Here is a 21,269-nt window from a genome sequence, read left to right on the forward strand (position 1 = left end):
TTTCTGATTTAAAAAAAGTTTAGTGTATTTACTGAATTTTTGGTATGCCTTAGCGTTTGTAGAAAATCTTTGAAAACGTACCTTGGGAAACAGAAAATTTCAGCAGTATGTTACCAGACAAGTGTAAATTTCTCCGTCATAGATATACCGAATCAATTTTTTGTTAATGAAAAGCTTTGAATTGCTCCCTGGGCTTCAGTCCCCATCCCCTAGCCTACTCGTAGCTATGGGGCTGCATTTATTGACTGGTTATTATGTACCCAAAGATAATACAATACCGTTCCAGAACGTAGTGTAAACGGTGCAGACACCAAATACACTAGGTGACACTATAATCAAAAAAATAGAGGACTCGGTGTAGTGTTTTGTACTACTAACTAGACCCGAGAGTCGAATAATGCAGCGTATTAGACTGGGCTCTCGTGTGCTGTTCTCACTGGATGGCTTAGAAATAAGTAAAGCAACAAACACGTAATTTGCCGTAAGGAAAGCCACATACAATATCCAGTGAATTGCACAAAAAATGTCTCGATCGGTCAAAAGGGATCCAGGAAATTTAAATAAATTCAATTCCGGTCCAGGAGAGAAAATCAGCAAGCTTAAATGGGTTCTGGACCGCAAAGAATCTTATCTATCTGTAAAATATTTCAATTTGACCCAGAAACATTTTTTTCCTGGTGAATTGAAAATTTGTCCACAATTCTATTTTCCGGATGAATTTAAATACGGTCCAGCAACCTTTTTTTTCGGAAAAATTTAAATACGGTCCAGGGACCTTTTTTGATCAATTTAAAAACGGTACAGGGACCTTTTTTTCGGATCAATTTAAATCTGGTCCAACTTCCGTATTGCAATGAAACAATACCCAACTTCGACTGAGTTTAAATTATGCGAGAAGAAAGGTTCCAGTTCTGTTGTGGAACTCAATAGGACCCATTATAATATATGTTTTCCTGGACCCTTAACAACCCTGCTGTCTAATTGTCACACGTCAACAATCTATGCATTAAACATGTATTGATTATTCTGAAACTATTACAGATATAATGCCATGGACTGAATGAAATATCAGTTACTGCAAACTCAATATCCTGACCAAGGCAGAAATTTATTTTTTTATAAAGCAATATATTTTATTATAAAACATAAACTAGAAGAATGAAAACAAGAAAAAGGAAAACAGAGAAGAGGAAGGGATTATCTACGAAGTGAAATGTAAAGACTGTCAGGGTGTGTACATAGGAGAAACGAAAAAGAGGCTGAGAGAGATGGAAAACATAGGGATGATGTACGACTTAAGAGAGAGAGTAATGCGATATTTAAACACACGAAAGAAACAGGACATGACATAGAGTGGGATGAAACTAAGCAGATAGGAAGAGAAGAGAAGAGAATACTAGTGAGAAAATGGAGGGAGGCCAAGGAAATAGAGAAGAAAGGTGAAGAAGACACTATAATCTGGAATGCGGACTGAAGTTAAATTAAAAATGGAAGAAGGTGTTAGAAGGAGTGAAAAGGACAAGAGAGAAAGAGGAGAGAAGAATAGAAAAAATGAAGGAAAAAGAGCGTGAAATAAAGAATCCAACCACATTCCAGATGGAAGAAAATGTTTAGTCTTTGAGGTGAAAGTACAGTTGACAAGTGAAGGTCACCTGCTAGAATGTTCCAGAACAACTTTCTAATAGTCTGGAGGGGAGTAATGTTTGTTTGTATATATCGTCCTGTTTTGTACCTTGTTACATTTGTACTTGGTGCAGAGTCTGAAGAAGACCTTGCTAGAAGGTTGAAACGTTACGTTTAGTTTATGTTTGATAATAAAATAAATTTCTGCCTTGGTCAGCATATTGAGTTTTTCATATCATGGAAACAAGGTTTAATGGTGTTATAACCAGTTACTAGCGTAAAGGACCATTTAATACGGTGTGTTCACTCAAACAGATGTATAAAACTTTAACATTATGTTCTGAATTTTTAGGTTTAACGAATTTCAAATAATGCGGGAAGCCACGTAATGCATTAACAAAAGAAGTTTATCCTAAAGTGCTACTAATGTTTTGAAATCGCACTTGAAGTTCAAAGACAATCTTGGGGAGTTTCAAATAGATTTGATTGATTGAACAAATGATATTATTTTACGTCACTGTACTGCCACTTTTGACAAAACGCCAGATATTCAATAAAATTCCCATACTGAAAAATAGAATACTTGAAAATAGTTGTCAATATCTATATACTTGCGTAGAATTGTTATATATAAGTTTACAGATTTGGTAAACTCTTTATTTTTGTTTCAGGTGAAATTGCAGTTCGAGATTCACAACACCTCTCGCATCCGGAACGAGACCTGTCGGACCTTCTCTGAAGAAAACTGTTCTACTACTTTCCTTGATGACCGTACGAGGTGAACTTGGAATTAGGTGGGGTCACCGGACTTTATTCCGGGAGGTATGTGTTGCTTTATGACTAGTCTTAATATAAAAAAAACATGAATAATTAGATTCCTAAATCTACAAGGTAACCAAAAATGTTCTTGCCGTTCTAAAGCAGTGATAAACAAAGAGCAATACAGTAGACGGTACGTACCTTTAGGTTTCGAAGTTATCTCCATCAGCATCCAACACCTTTTGCCAACGTTCCTGCAGCTGCACAATACCCTGGTGATAAAAATCGGCGGGCTTGGATGCAAAGAAGTCCGTGAGTGCATTCCGCAGGTCTCCCTCATTTGCGAAGGATCTGCCACGGAGGTGGTTGTCGAGGGAATGAAAAAGGTGGTAATCTGTTGGTGCAAGGGTGAATATGGTGGATGGCACAGTGTCTCCAAGCCAAGTTGCTGAAGGGTCCTCTTTGTCACATGTGGCTTGGCATTGTCGTGCAGGAACAGCACACCCTTGCGATTCACCAATGCCGGCTCCTTCTGCCGCAATCCACTCTGCACCCTTTGCAACTGCTGAGAGTAGCGGTCAGTAGTGATGGTCTGACCACTTGGAAGATGCTCGTAATGCACCACTTGCCGAAAATTCTACCATACAGCATAACCTTTCGTGGGTGCAGAGGAGGTCTTGAGGGTTGACGAACATGCTCACATGGCGACAACCTATGTCTGGTACGCTTGGGAGTGTCATGGAAGACCATTTTTTGTCACCAGTGAGCAAATGATCAAACGTGGGTGTGTTCAGGTGCTCAGTGAGCAAGGACAAACAGGCTATCACTCGTTGTTCCTTGTTGGCTGCCGACAATGTGTGGGGTACCCACTTGCTTAACTTGTATGACTTCCCTATCCCATGCAGGTGCAGTCTGACTGTTTCAGCGGAAACATGGAACCTTTCTGCAAGTTCATCACACGTTAGACCACTGTCCTCCTCGATGGCTGCTTTCAGGACCTCGTCATCCAACACATGTGGTCGTCCGCCGAGAGGTTCATCCGCAAGGCTCACGTCTCACGAACTGAATTTCCAGAACCAATGCCTGGCAGTGCGTTCGTTCACGGCATTCTCCCCAAATGCCTGGAAAATGCGGCGACTTGATGCGGCAGCTGACAGGCCCACTTTAAAGTCATACAACGAACACATGCGAACAAGCTGCTTCGATACCTCCATTTCTCTTCGACACTGGACGAGCTATGACTGGTGTGTGTGCGCAACGTGCCTGTATTACTGACAGTCGATGCTCAGACTAACTCCAGATCGCTTGGCAGGCACGCGCGTCATTTCGTTTCCTCTCTGTGAGCGCATGATTAATGGGACGTCAAAAACGGCAAGAACTTTTTTTGGTTACCTTGTGTTTTAGGAATATCATATCCTAGAATCAAGTAGTGTGTGTGTGTGCGGGCGTGTGTGTTGTTTGTAGTTCTTCTGAGCATCATGGACATAAAAATAGTCCCAGTTTCAGATTTTTGCAGTACCAAGTCATCTATACACTTTACGTGATGGATATAGTACATAGGAATGTTTTTGAAAATCATTATGGTGCATGAAAGCTTTTCTTTGCTGATATACATGTATGTATATACACATACACACACACACACACACGAATGAAAGACGCATTTGGAAAAAGTTGAAGTCAATTTCTGTCCATTGCCAAGGGAAACATTGCATGATATTTGTACGTTTATTATTGAGCATCGCCTTTAGCCAGTTTTGGTTAATTGCGACGATGAGTATGATAAAGTAACACTTGCAAAGAACACAGGCAGGATTCGAACCCACGAACTTCGGAGGCAAGATCGGTCTCCGCAGTTGACAAGCACGAACAAGCATTAAATTTGATTGTAGGCTGGTCTGTGCATAGGTGATCGCAAAAAAACGTTAAATTGTAAATGTACATCTACAATTTAGTGTTTGTATCAAAATTAAGTTTTGCTACATACGAAGCCATGTGCCCGCTGCTATCATTCACTTCGTCATTTCTCTATCGCTTATAAATCAGAGTAGACGAAGTTTTACACTTGAGTGAAAAATATTGTTAAAGTGTAGATATAAGACATTGCATAACAATGATGATACAAAGTCCCAAATGAAATCAGCAAAATATTTGTTTGCTGTTGCATAATATAAAGTTTTTTCTTCTTTATTTCGGCAGAATTTACATAAAGATAAGGAGCTGCTTGTGATTATACTGATTTGTGTTGACAGTGTCTGCGATAAGTCATGCTTACTTACTACTCACTACTACTGCTAATAATAATCACTAACTACTAACTCTCTAGCCTTCTTAAACCCGAAAGTTTATGGCTGAAGCAACACAAGCCTTCCATCTGTCCTTATCCTGGGCAATATCAATCCAATCTTTTCCATTTTTACCGATTCCCTTTAGGTTCATTGTGAGGTTTTCCAAGCTAATATCACAAGAAACATTCTGAACACTAGGAATACCATGCAATCAGTGTCGGCGATTGAGGTGGGGGCAGTTGCTCCCCCACTTTTCGGCACATTATCCCCGCACTATGCTAAACCTTATCTACAAAAGAAAATATACTGTCATCCCCTCCCAGTTTTGAACCTTGTCCCACCCCGGTTTTGAAACCCAACCGCCGCCACCATGCCTATATAATGTTTTCGCACCAATTAGCCTTTATCGTCAGCTTAATGATACCCCTTTATTTTAGCAGCTTGTATTTAAAATTTACTATTAACAAACGGTGTAGGAAATACTGTAAAGGCTTAGGAGCCTTGAAAATATGTGTTAATAGAATAATGAAGCTCTTACATGTTTTAAATGGTATGTTATTTCGATAAATGTCGAAAATAAGTAGCGGGATATACTAATTATTGTGTCAGCACTCAATAACCTATGAAAATTGACTGTACGCAAATTTGATTATCATTCTTATATTTAGATATCGTGCGACGGGGGGGGGGGGTGTCGCCTTTAATCCCACTTAATGCACTCCTACAGAATACAAAGTTCGGGCTGTTAAGTATATGAAACCATTTTTTTTTCTTTTTTGGTTCGCAAAGAACACCCGTAGAGACAACACGAACTCTATGATTTATTCAATGCGTGCATTTTTCGTTTCAGGGCGGGATATGGACTTGACATATTACCTGCTGGTGCTGTCATATTTCATCATGCTTGTGAGCGAGCATTATTTACTAGGCATGCCAGTGACGTACACATTTCGGGGTTCCCGATCCATAGAAGACAGAAGGGACATCGTTAGAAGAATACTTCAGGAAGTGCCTTTAATCGATGGGTGAGTACTGTGTTCAATGCAGTTCGAATTAATGTTTATTTATTTATAAGCACATATGTTAATATTGATAAGATTGCCTCTAAAACAGCAATAAAGCATCTAATGATATAATAGAAAATGTAATCGACATTATCACTTGGTTGCGAACCTCGAAAAGTAAAATAATATAAAATTGATTGACTGATTTCTTTGTCTTTACTTAACTTCGCTTTTCGTGCCGCGTTTAGCTAATTTGCGAAGATAGTTGATGATATGATTAATGGACACTCACAAACATCCATGCCAAGGCCGGGATTCGAACTCAGGACCCCTGGCGTCGTAGGGCGATGCGCTAACCACTCAACCACGGGGGCTGGCAATAATAGAAAATGAACGAAGGAGTGAAAAAAGTTACAGTGACTTATAAATATGTTTGAGTTTCCTGAAAAACTCTGTGAATTAGGTTTGCCAAAATAAGTAAGAAACCTGATATTACCTTACCCATCCCCTATTCCAGGCTCATTAGTCGTGAATGAGGTTCCATAAATATCTAAATGATCGGCTCTGTGCGGAGTTAGCCTGCCGAAACAAAAAGGTGAAAAGATATGATATTTCTAGATTAAAATTAATTAGTTAACGTTTATGATCACAAGGAAAATGCTCACATTTACTCATTGTAGCGGTGTTCGCAAGGAAAATGCTCACATTTACTCATTTTAGCCGTGTTCACAAGGCGAATGCTCATATTTACTCATTTTAGCGGTGCTCGTAAGGAAAATGCTCATATTTACTCATTTTAGCGGTGTTCACAAGGAAAATGCTCACATTTACTCATTTTATCCGTGTTGAAAAGGAAATGCTCATATTTACTCATTTTAGCCGTGTTCACAAGGAAAATGCCCATATTTACTCGTTTTAGCCGTGTTCGCAAGGGAAATGCTTATTTACTATTTTAGCCGTGTTCGCAAGGGAAATGCTCATATTTACTCACTTTAGCGGTGTTCGCAAAGAAAATGCTCATATTTACTCATTTTAGCGATGTTCACAAGGAAAATGCTCATATTTACTCATTTTAGCCGTGTTCACAAGGCGAATGCTCATATTTACTCATTTTAGCCGTGTTCACAAGGAGAATGCTCATATGTACTCATTTTAGCGGTGTTCACAAGGAAAATGCTCACATTTACTCATTTTAGCCGTGTTCACAAGGAAAATGCTCACATTTACTCATTTTAGCCGTGTTCAAAAGGAAAATGCTCATATTTACTCATCTTAGCCGTGTTCACAAGGCGAATGCTCATATTTACTCAGCCGTGTTCACAAGGAAAATGCTCATATTTACTCATTTTATCCGTATTCACAAGGAAAATGCTCATATTTACTCATTTTAGCTGTGTTCACAAGGAAAATACTCATATTTATTCATTTTAGCCGTGTTCACAAGGAAAATGCTCATATTTACTCATTTTATCCGTGTTCAAAAGGAAAAAGCTCATATTTACTCATTATAGACGTGTTCACAAGGGAAATGCTCATATTTACTCATTTTAGCCTTGTTCACAAGGAAAATGCTCATATTTTTTCATCTTAGCCGTGTTCACAAGGCGAATGCTCATATTTACTCATTTTAGCCTTGTTCACAAGGAAAATGCTCATATTTACTCATTTTTGCCTTGTTCACAAGGAAAATGCTCATATTTACTCATTTCAGCCGTGTTCACAAGGAAAATGCTCATATTTACTCATTTTATACGTGTTCAAAAGGAAAATGCTCATATTTACTCATTTTTGCCTTGTTCACAAGGAAAATGCTCATATTTACTCATTTCAGCCGTGTTCACAAGGAAAATGCTCATATTTACTCATTTTATACGTGTTCAAAAGGAAAATGCTCATATTTACTCATTTTTGCCTTGTTCACAAGGAAAATGCTCATATTTACTCATTTTAGCTGCGTTCACAAGGAAGATACTCATATTTATTCATTTCAGCCGTGTTCACAAGGGAAATGCTCATATTTACTATTTTAGCCGTGTTCGCAAGGGAAATGCTCATATTTACTCACTTTAGCGGTGTTCGCAAGGAAAATGCTCATATTTGCTCATTTTATCCGTGTTCAAAAGGAAAATGATCATATTTACTCATTTTAGCCGTGTTCACAATGAAAATGCTCATATTTACTCATTTTAGCCGTGTTCACAAGGAAAATGCTCATATTTACTCATTTTTGCCTTGTTCACAAGGGAAATGCTCATATTTACTCACTTTAGCGGTGTTCGCAAGGAAAATGCTCATATTTAGCCTACTCATTTTAGCGGTGTTCACAAGGAAAATGCTCATATTTACTCATTTTAGCCGTGTTTACAAGGCGAATGCTCATGTTTACTCATTTTAGCGGTGTTCACAAGGAAAATGCTCAAATTTACTCATTATAGCCGTGTTCACAAGGGAAATGTTCATATTTACTCATTTTAGCCGGGTTCACAATTGAAATGCTCATATTTACTCATTTAAGCTGTGTTCACAAGGAAAATACTCATATTTACTAATTTTAGCGGTGTTCACAAGGAAAATGCTCACATTTACTCATTTTATCCTTGTTCAAAAGGAAAATGCTCATATTTACTCATTTTAGATGTGTTCACAAGGGAAATGTTCATATTTACTCATTTTAGCTGTGTTCACAAGGAAAACGCTCACATTTACTCATCTTAGCCGTGTTCACAAGGAAAATGCTCATATTTACTCATCTTAGCCGTGTTCACAAGGAAAATGCTCACATTTACTCATTTTAGCCGTGTTCACAAGGAAAATTCTCACATTTACTCATTTGAGCCGTGTTCACAAGGAAAATGCTCATATTTACTCATTTTAACGGTGTTCGCAAGGAAAATGCTCATATTTACTCATTTTAGCGGTGTTCACAAGGAAAATGCTCACATTTACACATTTTAGCCTTGTTCACAAGTAAATGCTCATATTTACTCATTTTAGCCGTGTTCACAAGGCGAATGCTCATATTTACTCATTTTAGCCTTGTTCACAAGGAAAATGCTCATATTTACTCATCTTAGCCGTGTTCACAAGGAGAATGTTCATATTTACTCATTTTAGCGGTGTTCACAAGGAAAATGCTCATATTTACTCATCTTAGCGGTGTTCACAAGGAAAATGCTCATATTTACTCATTTCTGCCGTGTTCACAAGGGAAATGCTCATATTTACTCATTTTAGCGGTGTTCGCAAGGAAAATGCTCATATTTAGCCTACTAATTTTAGCCGTGTTCACAAGGAAAATGCTCACATTTACTCATTTTAGCCGTGTTCACAAGGAAAATGCTCATATTTACTAATTTTAGCCGTGTTCACAAGGCGAATGCCCATTTTACTCATTTTAGCCGTGTTCATAAGGAGAATGCTCACATTTACTCATTTTAGCGGTGTTCACAAGGAAAATGCTCACATTTACTCATTTTAGCCTTGTTCACAAGGAAAATGCTCATATTTACTCATTTAACCGTGTTGACAAGGCGAATGCTCATATTTACTCATTTTAGCCGTGTTCACAAGGAAAATGCTCATATTTACTCATCTTAGCCGTGTTCACAAGGAGAATGCTCATATTTACTAATTTTAGCGGTGTTCACAAGGAAAATACTCATATTTACTCATCTTAGCCGTGTTCACAAGGGAAATGCTCATATTTACTCATTTTTGCCGTGTTCACAAGGGAAATGCTCATATTTACTCACTTTAGCGGTGTTCGCAAGGAAAGTGCTCATATTTAGCCTACTCATTTTAGCCGTGTTCACAAGGAAAATGCTCACATTTACTCATTTTAGCCGTGTTCACAAGGAAAATGCTCATATTTACTCATTTTTGCCGTGTTCACAAGGCGAATGCTCATCTTACTCATTTTAGCCGTGTTCATAAGGAGAATGCTCATATGTACTCATTTTAGCGGTGTTCACAAGGAAAATGCTCATATTTACTCATTTTAGTCGTGTTCACAAGGCGAATGCTCATTTTACTCATTTTAGCCGGGTTCATAAGGAGAATGCTCATATTTACTCATTTTAGCGGTGTTCACAAGGAAAATGCTCATATTTACTCATTTTAGCCGTGGTATAAAATTATCTTAAGAATATTACTGATAGTATAATATTGATACATTTAGCTTAGGTCAAACCTTTTTAACAACTATTGCATAATATCGTAACGTTCTTAAAGGGAACTGGGATCGAATCTTGGTGGTACGCTCATTCATCACTTATTTTCAATAATGGCATAGTCGCTGTTCATGGAGAATTCAACGGTAACATGCGACAGGTGAGAAATATACATATGAGTGGCATAACATAGAACTTGAGTTTTATACCCTCAAAGACTGGATCAGAATGGTGAATGGAAATACCTGCCTCTCACTGAATGGAAGTGCTTCCTCGAGGCGTCGAACTACGGACTGGTTAAACAACGAGGTGTCCGTTTGTGATGCTGATCTAAATGCTCAGCCTTCAGTCTCCTCCTGCTACATTTCTTGATCGTAATTCGGCACTCTCCAACTAATAGCCCAAAACTGCTTAATGACCTCTATTGTCCCCGATCATTATTGTGATGGATTTTACTAAGCAATACGGAGTCAGTCACCTGTAGCCTCTTCATGTGTTTCATCTTTTTACATGTTTACGCCGCTGGTGACCCGGAGGAGCTTAAGAATTGTCTGACACTGCATTCCTGATTGCCGAGTTCCTGTCTGGAAAATGATAGCTACTGTCTGGGATTTTGAAGTTCTTTTGTATTGATGTATTTCCATTATTTGTGGATCATTACGATATAGATTATGTACACATTAGAATATACATTTTTCATTAAAATTAAACCATTCGACCAAATTTTAGACATGAATATTTATGAACGCAATTGAATTGAATTGAATTGAAAAGTCTTTTTATTTAATACAGAGTGAGATTCAGCCTTGGGTTGCTCCACCACCTAACTACGTATCAAATGTAAATATCTAATTTTCTCTTGCTCTCTGAAGAAAATATTTCGGGAATACTAGAAATTACAGCTGTGTAAATTCTCCGTTCTCAGTAGAAACTTCAATTACGTATTTTAACAAAATAAAGTTGCCTTTTTCATCGAGATATTCTCAAAAAATTATCTTCTCGCACCACTAAAGATATTGGTGATTCATATTTATCAGTTGTGTATGGAAATATGGTGCCCTGTGACGTCGTCATGAGTACGAAGGCAGAAGAGCATTATTTTCTGCTGTGTAGTTGCATTTAATATAGGAACTAATAGACTCTTAAAAATAAGAATTTTTGGACTGAATCAACACTAAGAGACACTAAAAGAAACAACCCGCACCTAAGACTGTACTCGAACCTGGAACCTGCAGTGATGGCATATTGAGTCAACAACTCAACGAACTCCGTTATAGAGGCTACAGAGTTGGGGATTAGTGTATGGAAGTAAAGGGAGATATAGGCTTATTCTTGTATTATTCTGCACTATAACATATTTACACTATTGCCAAGAATAACGTGGGATTTTCTCTCGTTCTTTAGGCACAACGACTTGCCCTGGAACATCAGGAAATTCCTGAGGAACCAGATTGGAGATTTTCGATTTGGAGAGGACTTGAGACAGGCAGAGCCGTGGGCTAGAAGTTCTTGGTCCCACACAGACCTCTACAGGCTGAAGCAGGGGATGGTGGGAGCACAGGTAAGCTTTTGGAAATTGTCGTTTCAAATTAACCAATAGCCTAATGTAAGGTACAGCTAATAGAATATAGTCTACAGTCGATCTCAAAGTGTACAGCCAATGGCAAAGTTAATAGTAGGAAAATCATTCATCACCATGTTAATTTACTTATTTTCGCAACGTGAGTTTCAGGAATCAAAGGAAAACCATTAATAAGTAAAAGCCTTGTCCGAAATATGCAAGGCCATACTTGAAGCTAGCATAATTCGAGAATGGTCTTGCAATTCAGTCTTCAAGTCTTGGCCTGGAAGTAAAAATCTTTCGATTTACACTTCGACTGCAGCACCTAAAACGACCTGTAGACAAACTACGAACACGTTTTTCCCGCGTTATAGGCACTCGTTTTTCTCCAAAAATATCGCATAGGATTAATCTGAAAGTGAGACGGTTGGAGGTGGGTCAGTTCATACGAACTCTCCCATCTAAACATTACCAGTTCATAGTTAGAGATCGGTTGGTTCATCGAACTCTCCAGCCTAACCAATGCCTGTTTTTTTTGGGAGCAGGAAAAGGTTTTATGGTCCTTGCCTTGACTCATCTCATCCAACAGGTCGATAGGTGCTGGGGTTTGCCGCGAGTTGATATCTTCCTGGAGATGATTCCTGCTCGAAAAGGTTTTATAAAACAAATTACATAGTAGTATTTTAAAAAGTTCCTATATTTACCTTACCACACAACAGACGAACTACAACCAAGAACTGGCAGACTTTCGACTTCCATGATATCAAACAAGTAAATAACAAGCACACGAGTGAAGCAGGAACGAAGATCGGTAGACCCTATACTGCAGAAGGTTTAACCTCGCACAGTTCGCGCCAAACCATATTTCCTTCTGTTAGCCGACTTTCTCGAGCGTCACGTGAGTGTTTTCAACCATTGGCATAAGCCTTGGAGACAGCACGTGCTTTGTCCTCTGCCTACCAGGGGTCGCCGCTGCCTTCGCGTGTTCTTTGTTGCCACGTTGTCAAGAACGTGAATGTTCTGGTGGCGGAGTCATCTGTGCTTGCACCCTCAAATGACCGCTCCCAGTCCGGCTTGTCGTCATGTTTGCTCGCTTGCGCCGAAATCATTGGCAACAACGTCCTGCAGACGACGGAGAAGGTTTTGGCAGGAGACGTGCCAGGTTAAACCTTTTGCAGTATAGGAAAGTACAGAAGTCTGCATTCTCGTGTCATTCGTTCTGCGGACTCTGTACTTTGGCGCTTTCAAACTGCACTACCGTATATCAAGTCTGCTTTATGCAACTTTCGGACAGAGCCAGAGAGCAACATTAACTGCCAGGAATCTGTAACACCATTAAGCCTTGTTTCCATGATACTCAAAAATTCAATATGTTGACCAAGGTAGAATTTATTTTATTTGAAAACTTAAAACTAAGGATTACGTTTCAACCTTCTAGCAAGGTCTTCTTCAGACTCTGTACCAAATACATGTTGAAACATAACATTCTGCTTTGGTCAGCATATTGAGTTCAGGAATCTGTGCAGTAACGCCGCACATGAAGCTAGAGAAGCGAGTGGGCGGAGCGAGGAAGTGCGTGCTACTGCAAATGGCTAGTAGCTGCCCCACATTTCCCTCTCACGTGTTCGTTGGCCGAACCCCCTTAAGCCACTACTTACGCAGATGACTCGTTATCATTCGCTTGCTGCACAGATTCCTGAGACAGAGTTGACGTACCTCAAAAGACCACAGACAGTTTGAGTTTGAATTTCTTGTTTAAAGTGCACGTGATGCACATAAAGATTAATCGGGACTGGAACGCCGATTGTACTGTAGATGTTTCGAATCTAGGACAATTGCGATGATGCCAAAATCACGGAGGTGAGGGTAATTTTACACAATTGCGACGATCGGTACCTAACCTAACCAAAGGCGCCACAGAACTAGTTATATGCTGTAGAAGGTTTGAACAACAAAATGAAACGGTGGCTTGGAAGACCGCATCCAAAACTTCATGATGTTCTGGCCTGACTCAAGAGCCAAGCAGAAGACACAAACATCAAGTACATGTGGATGGAACTTGATATTGAAGGTCAGAAAAGGAAGAAGCGTGACATTCCCGAAACCCTGTTTTTTACATTTGCATATTAATTAAGTTACATATTGAAAACTAAAGGAACTACAAAATATTTTTTTTGTAAAAATATCCTGCAAACCGGATCACGTGTCCTTGAAAGCGGATCATATTGTAGTATCGGAAATATAACTGAAGTGTCAAACATACTTGTCCAAAATTTCACTAACACCTTCACTACACAAAAGTATTTTCCCTACGCAACACACTTCCCAGAAATTAATGTATTTTTACCTTGTGCTTCAACAGATTGTTCATGGTACGTACCACGCTGAGCAGCGCATGCAAGAAATACAATCGCCGATAAAACTGTAATTTAAATCTGAGTATAACCACTCACAAAATCCACACTTGTCGTTACCTTCACTTTCCTCTAACGATTCGTCATCAGAACTGGTGGAGCGATAAATGATGAGCCCCCCTCAGGCAGATTTGGCTACACTTAAAACTAGCTCAAGATGTGCATATGAGCTTATTTCCCAAGTGTGGTATTCTGTCTAACCCAAGATTTTTGTAAAAATGCCCTCGGGAATTTCCCGTGAAATGTTGAGCCTTCTCAGATTGATTTGCCTACACTTATAAAAGCTACATCTGCCAAATTGTTGTCCATAAGCTTGTTAAAAATATGCTCTTCTTGATATTGCTATGACTACACTTAAAACTAAGCCAAAGAGCTACCCCACCCACCCACATTCACACATATTTACTTCCGGTCCACTTCCGGTCCACTTCCGGTCCACTTCCGGTCCACTTCCGGTCCACTTCCGGTCCACTTCCGGTCCACTTGTGGCCTACTTCTGGTTTATTTCTATTGCATCATGTTGTGCAACAAATTATTATCCAATATTATGCAATAAATTATTAGGCATGTGTTGTTTTCTGATTGGTTGGTTATGACATAATGTGATGATGTGGTATATTCTGATTGGCTTATTGTTTCAGATGTTTTAAATGCGGTCCGTGCTTAGGCTATATAAAGAGATTTTGCATTACATATCAGCTAGTATTGTGACAGTGGCTGAGGAGTAAGGGTATGTTGTTGCAGTGCTCCTCATATTTTTTTAAAAAAACACAAAAATATAGAAGATTTGTATAAATTGAATTATAGGTTTGTTTGATTTAATATACAGAATTTTTTATTATTCATATCAAACATATTTCTAATATATTGAACAAAGGGTTTATATCTGTCCCAGTTTGTTATACATGACACATGGTATTAGGTCATTGCCTTTCTAGGACATGCCTGTGTAGACATGTATTTGTGGTGGCTTAGTGATTCTGTAGATTAATACTTATTCTACCTTTGTGCATGTAGGCTATCAGCTTTATACAACCTGTCATAGTTTTATTAAGCATAGAATTTTGATTTGAATCCCAAGAAATATATATAATAAACCAACAACAAAAATGCCAAATCAAAAATATTGTAATCAATGCAATAAGAATATATCCAGCCCCAATTGGGCTAGGCACCAAAAGAATTGTGATCCAGAAAAATGCAGAACACCCACAAAAATATGCCCAAAATGTCATAGAAAATATAGCATGGAATATTTCACATATAAACATATGGGTACTTGTTCTGCACAGTCATCAACATTGCCCCCACAACCATCTACATCTGGTCTGAAAAGGAAGCTTGAAACACCTGTTAATGCTAGAGCAGCAAAGCAGCCACGCTATGCACCACCTATCCATAGCAGTTTTAATGGCCAACTTAGGGATCACTGTTTTGAATCAGAGCCAAGATGTGATATTAAGAATTTTTTGAACAGTATAAATCCTGATGTGCAGGCAATTCTAAATGCACAAAATGGCTCTTATAAGCTGTCCCTCAAATTGTTTACTCAATATAAGAAACCAAATGGCACAAAATTTACACAGCTCCACATAACAGAAACTGAAGCTATATATTCAAATACAAATTCAGACAAAATAATAATCAGTTTGATAGATCAATTGAATATTAAACACTCTGAATTTGCTGAAAAAGAATCGGGTTGGAGCCTATGTGGAACTCCACACAAGCTCTATGGTAATATTTCTAAATTTAACCCATTACAAGGTTCCACATATCTGCCATTACCTGCATATATCAAAAACGAAAACGCCGTGGTTAACATAGAAAATAATGATCAGAAATGCTTTCTGTGGTGTATTTTAGCTGCTTTGTTTCCAGTTTTAAGGGATACAGAAAGAATAAGTTATTATAAATAGCATGAACATGATTTTGATGATGCTATGGAGGGCTTAGAATATCCAATGTCTGTTCAGAATATTGATAAATTTGAAAAAAAGGCCAGGGATATCAATGGTAAACAATTATCTATTAATGTATTTATTTGTTCCACTGGCCGTGGCAATTGCTTGATAGCACCTCTCAGAATCAGTACACTTGATGATGATTCTGCTGTCCCGATTGATCTGCTCCTAATTGAAGGGGATGACACACACCATTACACTCTGATACACAGTCTTAAAGCTTTAGTCAGAAAACAACAAGGCAAATCCAATACAATATTCAAGTTGTGCAGAAGATGTTTAACTGTATTTGTTGGTCAAAAAATAATAAATGGGGTTCGGGAAAAAATGCAGAAATTGCTAAAAACAAGTTAATTTAACATTTAAAATACTGTGGCAACCATAAACCTGTTCATATGGTGATGCCTAACCCAAGTGAAAATGCCAAATTCAAAAAATTTGAAGCCTTGTTGGAACACCCAGCATATATAGTCTGTGATTTTGAATCAAACCTCAAAACCCTTGCATTATGCAGCCCAGATCCTGATGAATCTTCAATTACATCATACCAGTTACATGAGCCTTCTAGTTTTTATTATGTTGTTGTACAGGATGGTGTTGTTAGTGAAGAATATTTATACATGGGACCAGATGCTATCAAAGAATTTGCACATAGAATAGAAAATGAATGCCATGACATAGCATCTAATGATTTATTAATATCAAAACCCATGATGCCTTTAACAGAGGATCAGATTGAAGATTTCAACAATGCAGAAAAATGTCCGGTATGTGATTCTGAATTTTCAGATACAAATATCAAGGTGCATCACCATTCTCATACAGATGGTAAATTCAAAATGGCCCTGTGTAATAGCTGTAATATTAAGATCCAGAGACCAAAATTTGTCCCAATATTTTGCCATGGTGCATCTAATTATGATTTTCATCATTTGATCAGGTACGAGGGGTTTGACAAGCAGAATTTAAATATTTTAGCAGAAAATGATGAGAAATATATAGCTATTAGCAAGATAATTAAAGTTAATGGTTTTCCCATTCACTTAAGATTTCTTGATTCATACAGAATTTTGTCGGCTAGCTTGGCTACACTGGCCAGTCAATTATCTGATGATCAATTTAAAATTACATGTGACACGTTTCCAAATCAGGACTTGAAATTAATTAGGCGAAAAGGTGTATACCCATATGACTATGTTACAAATTTTTCTAAATTTCATGAGTGTGCTTTGCCACCACAAAAAGCATTCTATAGTAAACTCAGGCATCTGGAATTACTGATGATGATTATCACCATGACCAGTTGATGTGGAACAATTTAAAATGCCAGACATTTGGTGATTATCATAAGGCATATTTGAAACTTGATGTGACTCTCTTAGCTGATATACTTCAGGCATTTAGAAAATCTTCCATGGAAAATTATAAACTGGATCCAATGTATTTTTACAGTGCACCAAGCCTAGCATGGTCTGCAATGTTTTTAAACACTAAAATGCAATTGGATCTAATCCAAGATCAAGATATGTATCTGTTTATGGAGCAATGTATAAGAGCAGGCATGGTGCAATGTTCTCAGAGATATGTCAGAGCAAATAACAAGTATATTCCCAATTATGATCCAGCACTGTCATCAAATTATATACTTTATGTGGACCCCAACAGCCTGTATGGCTATGCTATGATGGATAAACTGCCATATGCAGGGCTTGAGTGGGTTGAAGATTTCAATATTGAAGATCTTCAGGATTTTGATGACAGTGACTATGGCCTGTTCTTAGAAGTTTATCTGACAATTCCTGATGATTTACACAACACATTTTCTGATCTGCCCCCAATTCCTGATTTTAAGTGTTCACCTGGCTCTAAACAGAAGAAGCTCATGATGACTCTAGAGCCAAAACAGGATTATGTCATATATTACAAAAACCTCCAGTTCCTGATGCATCTCAAATAAATAAACCATCAATTGAAGATTTTCAAAAGGCCTTGTGGAATCTGAAACATCATGGGAGTATTCCATCTCACCAGCCAAAATTCAATATTGAAACTCAGATTACATGATGATATAGTGTATCCCAAAACAATAGCTCTCAGAGAATTTTATGGCATGTACTTGATCCCTAATATTACACACCACAACAACAAGATTGCAGTTGGTGATCAAAAAATTGTTATCACTCCAGGGCAATATAATCTATCTACTCTAAATGCTCAGTTACCGATAGGTATAGTGTTAAGTCAAAATTCTGTCACTCACAGAGTAGAGATTGTGTCTGCTACAGAAACAGTGGATCTGGGTACTATAGGAGAGCTGTTAGGCTTTGAGAACAACACAAAACTTGAACCAGCCATTAAACACACTGCTATTAATATACCTAAATTCTTAGCCATAGAGACTCTAAATATTCACTGTAATGTGGCCGAGGGTATGATCACCAAATCAAATGGCATAGGCACTCACAAACAAACTGGCATTATTGCAACATTCAAACCTAACTCTGAATTTTAGAGCACATCATCTACACCCCATCACCAACATTATATTTTCCTGGGTGCAATAATAGAATAGATTACATTGAGTTGATGGTCACTAATGAAAAAGAAGAATTAGTTGATTTTGCTGGAGCCACAACAACTGCAATCATAGAAATTAATATTTGAATAAAAATGCATACAAAAAAATGGAAAATATTGAGAGTTATGAGCTACAATCATTCCCCCCAAACAGGAGGACATTTGCAAATTTAAATCAACCCAACACAGAGATTGAGGTTGATCTTAATGTAGGAGATGGCTTTAGACACCCCCACAGAGCAGATCTATATATCAAATTTGATGTTGTAAAGCTCGATGGTACAGATTATCCGGCAAATTCAAATATAAGATTGGTAGACAATTTTGTGCCACATCTGTTCTCTGAAATTGAGATCAGAAAACATGGTGTTGTTATAAACAGAGTAGATTACCCTGGCATTACCTCTACAGCTTTAGCCACACTAAAATTATCCAAAACCGAGGCATCATACTACAAAATAAGTGGATTTCAGGCTGGTGATAAAATAATATCTAAGAGCCACACAGTATTGTTTCCTATGCGCCTGTTGCCAGGATTCTTCTTAGATTACAAAGATATTATGTGGAAGGGTGGGTTAAGAATCACATTTAGAAGAGCTGCCAATGATAATAATGCTTTGATGAGGTACAGTTCATTAAACTCTACTGGGGCAGCTTTGCGTAATACCCTACCTGATGAAGGCAAGTGCCTTATTCAGACTATGGAGCTAAGAATTCCAGTTGTTGAATATGAAGCCAGTTATGCTCTTAAATACAAGGCAGATATACTAAAAAATCCACAGTTAACTTTACAGTTTTATACATATCAATGTGTGCAGAAGCCTGCCACTGGTAGCTATTATGAATTTGATGCTACAAACTCATTCTCTAGTATACAATATGACATGCCAGATTTTGTGATAGTACTGTTTCAGACTGGAAGACACAATAATTAAGAAAAAAATTCAAGTAAATTTGATAACTGCAACATCAAAAACATATATCTTAAAAATGGCAGAAATGAGGTGTTCCCCAGAGAAAATTATAATTTAAACATGCCCAAGAATGATTTTCTTAAATTATATAAAGCATTTACAGCATACAAAAGGGTCACTACTGGCAATACTGACATGTATTACACACCAGATGAATTCAAAGCACAGAGACCCATCTTTGTAATCAACACCTCAAAAAGAAAACAGGTTGTGGTTAATGACAGGACAAACATTAAAATTATCTGTGAATTCCATGATACACTACCTGATGACACCATATGTAGTGTTATTCTTATAGGTGAAAAATCATATGTTTATGATGTAAGAAATGAGAGAGTCACAGAGCAATTCTAGAAGGCCTCTGCATATTACATTTTATTTGTACTAGATATGCAAGTTGGGCCTGGTGTCCAATTATAATATTCGGGTTAACATATTAATACTCTGAACTGACTGTCAAGTATTTAAGCACACTTGACAGAGTATTACACTAGAGGCAACAAGCTCATATGAGCATCTTGGCTTAGTTTTAAGTGTAGCAAAAACAATATCAAGAAGGCCATATTTTTAACAAGCTTATGGACAACAATTTGGCAGATATAGCTTTTGTAAGTGTAGGCAAATCAATCTGAGGGGACTCATCATTTCACGGGAAATTCCCGATGGCATTTTTACAAAAATCTTGGGTTAGACAGAGTACCACACTTGGGCAATAAGCTCATATGCACATCTTGAGCTAGTTTTAAGTGTAGCCAAATCTGCCTGAGGGGGGCTCATCATTTATCGCGCCAGTAATAGGGTATTTTACACTAGTATATATATATATACAAAATATACATATATATATACACACTCATATATATGTGTGTGTGCGTGTGTGTGTGTGTGTGTGTGTGTTACATATCCGTGTTTTCCTGTTTTCTAACATCTAATCATACTCGTACATTCTGTTTAGATATTGTGCTATTTTGTGGTGATCCGATTTGCATTTCTTTTTAGATCCGATATAAAAAATTAGTATACGAACTGCAAAGTACCGCCTACACGAGTAACAGCAACAATGACCATGAAAAAGTAAATGGCATCGTATTTGTGTAGTATTCCTCCTCTTTTTAACACAAACGTGAACACCTATTACAACAATGCTTACCTTATGAGCTTAACCAAGTACTGAATAAATATTTCACAGCAGTCAACACACACAATGCCTCGCGTCATCGTTATGTTTCGAATCACTTTGTCACAATGAATACAGAGTGAACACTGTACCCGTCCGCTACTGTCTGCACGAGACATGGGGTCACTCAGTGAGAATAGTAAAATACGTCACCACGCCATACGTTCAGCGCTGGAGACAGTAAACCTTAGGGCGATTCGGTTTGCAGGCCGATCCGATTTTGAGGACTCCACTCTATGAGGAACTGGGTGACTTCAGAACATGATTGAACCAAATTCCTACCCAAGTTTGACGAATCACTTCCGTGCTGACCAAATAAGAGGGAAGAGTAATAACACAAATACGAGAATGAGGAAATAGTTATGACTGACGATGTGTGGAGTAACACTGATTTTAAACACGTCAAAGTGGTGGTAATGCAAGTACGTTTACAAGCTACCTTGCTAGTTTCAAGCCTGGAGAAAGTATGAGAGGATCAGTGTCTTATTCCAAAATATAAATATTCCACATAATTCTTTTGTAAGAGATATTCTACGGGCTGTTAAGTTAACCTTCAATTTGATAGAAGATTTTGAATGTCATCGCAATTGTCTGTTTGCCATCGCAATTGTCTGGCTACCAGATGTTTCTATAGTTTCATACGAAATGTCTCGCATGTACACAACTTTTAAATTAAATAGATTCGAACTAAGTTTATTTATACTAGGATTCAAACAACACACTGACAATTTTCGTAATCTTCAGCATGGAGGACACTAA

At 37.9% G+C, this 21,269-nt stretch overlaps 1 protein-coding gene across 1 annotated transcript in view; it reads left to right on the plus strand.

Moving 5' to 3' along the window:
• The first annotated feature begins 2,365 nt into the window (after positions 1-2,365).
• The window catches only part of LOC145980033 (dipeptidase 1-like), a 174,267-nt gene continuing 155,363 nt past the window's right edge, over positions 2,366-21,269 (plus strand). Inside the window, exons 1-3 of the mRNA XM_083113008.1 lie at positions 2,366-2,445; positions 5,521-5,695; positions 11,248-11,404. Coding sequence (XP_082969134.1) covers positions 5,529-5,695; positions 11,248-11,404 — 324 coding nt within the window. The 5' untranslated portion in view covers positions 2,366-2,445; positions 5,521-5,528. The remainder of the gene's footprint in view (positions 2,446-5,520; positions 5,696-11,247; positions 11,405-21,269) is intronic.

This window comes from Lepisma saccharinum, chromosome 27 (assembly GCF_977018435.1).
Source record: "Lepisma saccharinum chromosome 27, izLepSacc3.1, whole genome shotgun sequence".
NCBI classification, from domain to species: domain Eukaryota; kingdom Metazoa; phylum Arthropoda; class Insecta; order Zygentoma; family Lepismatidae; genus Lepisma; species Lepisma saccharinum.